Below are 2,600 nucleotides of genomic sequence, written 5' to 3' on the forward strand. Positions count from 1 at the left end.
TGGGGAGCTGTGCCCGGCGTGTACGGGGCAGAGCTGCTTCGCCCCCGTGGAGCCGGCTTAGAGGTAGCAGGGAGATGTGGGTGCTCGGGATGACCCCGAATAGCTGTGGCAGAAACCCAGAGCAGGTATGCTCAGGTCCCTCGGGTGCACCACGCCTGCCCGGGACGCAGAGCTCTGGCTAAAGCTGTTTGTGTTCCCAGGTGGGAGCAGCAGGAAAGGAGATGTTCCTCGTGTCTGCGCTGGAAGCAGGATGAATCTCGTGTCTATGGCGACAGATCCCGAGTTGAAATGGATAACGCTGTGGGCCCGCCTCAGGTGGGCGGCCATGCTCGTGCTCCTCCTGGGCTCGCTCGTGATGCTGCTGCTCCCGCTGGCTGCTGTGGAAGACCAGTGCCACGCAGTGCTCAGAGGACTCTCCTTCCTGAAAAGTAAACTGGGCACGAGCTCCTCGGGGGTCACCAGATACACAGGACAAACAACTGGACTGAGCGTGACCTCCAACGGGCTGGAGCTGCTGGTGCTGAAAGGCAAAGCCTCTCCAGGTAAGAGTAGCCCTGGGCGGGTGCAGGGGAACACCTGAGTTGCCATATAACAACAGCCCTGGAGATCTGCCCTCCACCCCCTTCGATGATCTTCCGTACCCCATAATGGTAACGAACTCTCACTGCCCAGCTGCAAATTAACATCAGCTGTAAATGACCAAGAGGTCAGACATGCCATCGCCAGCCTGGCAGCAGCCTGACTGCATTCCATTGCCCTGCGCCACAGAAGGGCGATGTGCTGGTGTTCTCTCAGACGTTTTTCCTTATGCTTTCAGTGCTAGTAAGTTCTCTTAAGGTAACTGGAATATGGAGTGGCGTTTTAATATGCAGTAACCTGGGATACATGGCATTAATCCTGAAATCCTGGCTGTCATAGGACAGCCTTTCTGGCAGTGCCAGGCTGCAGTCATTGCCTCTATTGGCTAGGATGTTAATTTGTAAGACATTAAAAGGAATCATTACAATCACAGCGTTGTATCTTTGTTTGCATTAAAGCTGTTATTGCTGGGAAGATGTTTGATAGTTCAGTGAAAAAACAGAATTGCTGTTAGCAGCCATGGGCTGTGCTTTTAGCAAGAGGACTTGGCATTATTGCCAAGAGAATGTATTTAAGACCCTGAGTCCTCCCACGCAAAGCAGCCTGGTGGCCAAAGCGAGTTTTGCTGGGATGGCTACATGCCCTGTGGCTAGCTTGAGCCGTGCTGCTGACAGATCCTGCCTCAACACGCTTCCTGCCAGGAACAGCTCTGCTGCCGTGTACTCGGCCTGTAAACGTGGCATAAGCCTCTGTGCTTATAGCTGGAATACAAGTTTTCTGTTACAGTTCCTATAGACTGGCGTTATTTAATTTTTATATGAGTGAACAGTGACGGGCTCTAGAGGTTTTCAGTAAAACTCCATACCCTGTTATCTAACTGTCATTGCTGCATTTCAGAAGTGAAGTTAGAAGCCAAAGCAGCCCTGAATCAAGCCCTCGAAATGAAGCGCCAAGGAAAGCGGGAGAAAGCCCACAAACTCTTTGTGTATGCCCTCAAAATGGACCCTGATTATGTGGATGCCCTGAATGAATTCGGTATCTTTTCAGAAGAGGAAAAAGACATTCTCCAAGCCGACTATTTGTATTCCAAAGCACTAACCATTTCTCCCTGCAACGAGAAGGCTTTGATCAATCGGGACCGGACGCTACCTTTAGTTGAAGAGATAGATCAGAGGTATTTTAGCATTATTGACAGCAAGGTTAAAAAAGTGATGGCAATCCCCAAAGGCAATTCTGCCCTGCGCCGAGTCATGGAGGAGTCCTATTATCACCACATCTACCACACGGTTGCTATTGAAGGAAACACTCTGACGCTGTCAGAAATACGACACATCATTGAGACCAGATATGCTGTTCCTGGAAAAAGCTTAGTGGAGCAGAATGAGGTGATTGGCATGCATGCAGCTTTGAAATACGTCAATACCACGCTGGTGTCGCGGATAGGCTCCGTAACCATCAGTGACATCTTGGAGATACACCGGAGAGTGCTGGGCTATGCCGATCCGGTGGAGGCAGGACGGTTCAGGGCTACTCAAGTGTTTGTAGGACATCACATACCACCACATCCCCAGGATGTTGAGAAACAGATGCAGGAGTTTGTGCAGTGGATTAACTCGGAAGATGCCATGAGCTTGCACCCTGTGGAATTTGCTGCGTTAGCCCATTACAAGTTGGTTTATATCCATCCATTTGTGGATGGCAACGGAAGGACCTCGCGCCTGTTAATGAACCTCATACTAATGCAGGCAGGCTACCCACCCATCACAATCCGCAAGGAGCAACGGGCCGAGTATTACCACGTCTTGGAAGTAGCCAATGAGGGCGATGTGAGGCCTTTCATACGCTTTATCGCGAAGTGTACTGAGACGACGCTGGACATGTTGCTCATTGCCACCACAGATTACTCCGTGGGCTTACCTGAAGCAGATGGCAGCACTGCTGGATGCAAACAAACTATCCCAGTCAAGACTTGAGGGTTGTGGACATTCAGGAGCCAACGAACGCATGGGAGAACAGAGAGC

At 50.9% G+C, this 2,600-nt stretch overlaps 1 protein-coding gene across 1 annotated transcript; it reads left to right on the forward strand.

The window, feature by feature from the left end:
- The first annotated feature begins 196 nt into the window (after nt 1-196).
- FICD (FIC domain containing) lies at nt 197-2,588 on the forward strand. Its single transcript, XM_010283202.1, has 2 exons — nt 197-542; nt 1,477-2,588. The coding sequence occupies exons 1-2, from the start codon at nt 251-253 to the stop codon at nt 2,550-2,552; spliced, it is 1,368 nt and encodes a 455-aa protein (XP_010281504.1). The 5' UTR covers nt 197-250; the 3' UTR covers nt 2,553-2,588.
- Nucleotides 2,589-2,600: the final 12 nt, after the last annotated feature.

Source organism: Phaethon lepturus, unplaced genomic scaffold (assembly GCF_000687285.1).
Source record: "Phaethon lepturus isolate BGI_N335 unplaced genomic scaffold, ASM68728v1 scaffold7553, whole genome shotgun sequence".
NCBI lineage: Eukaryota > Metazoa > Chordata > Aves > Phaethontiformes > Phaethontidae > Phaethon > Phaethon lepturus.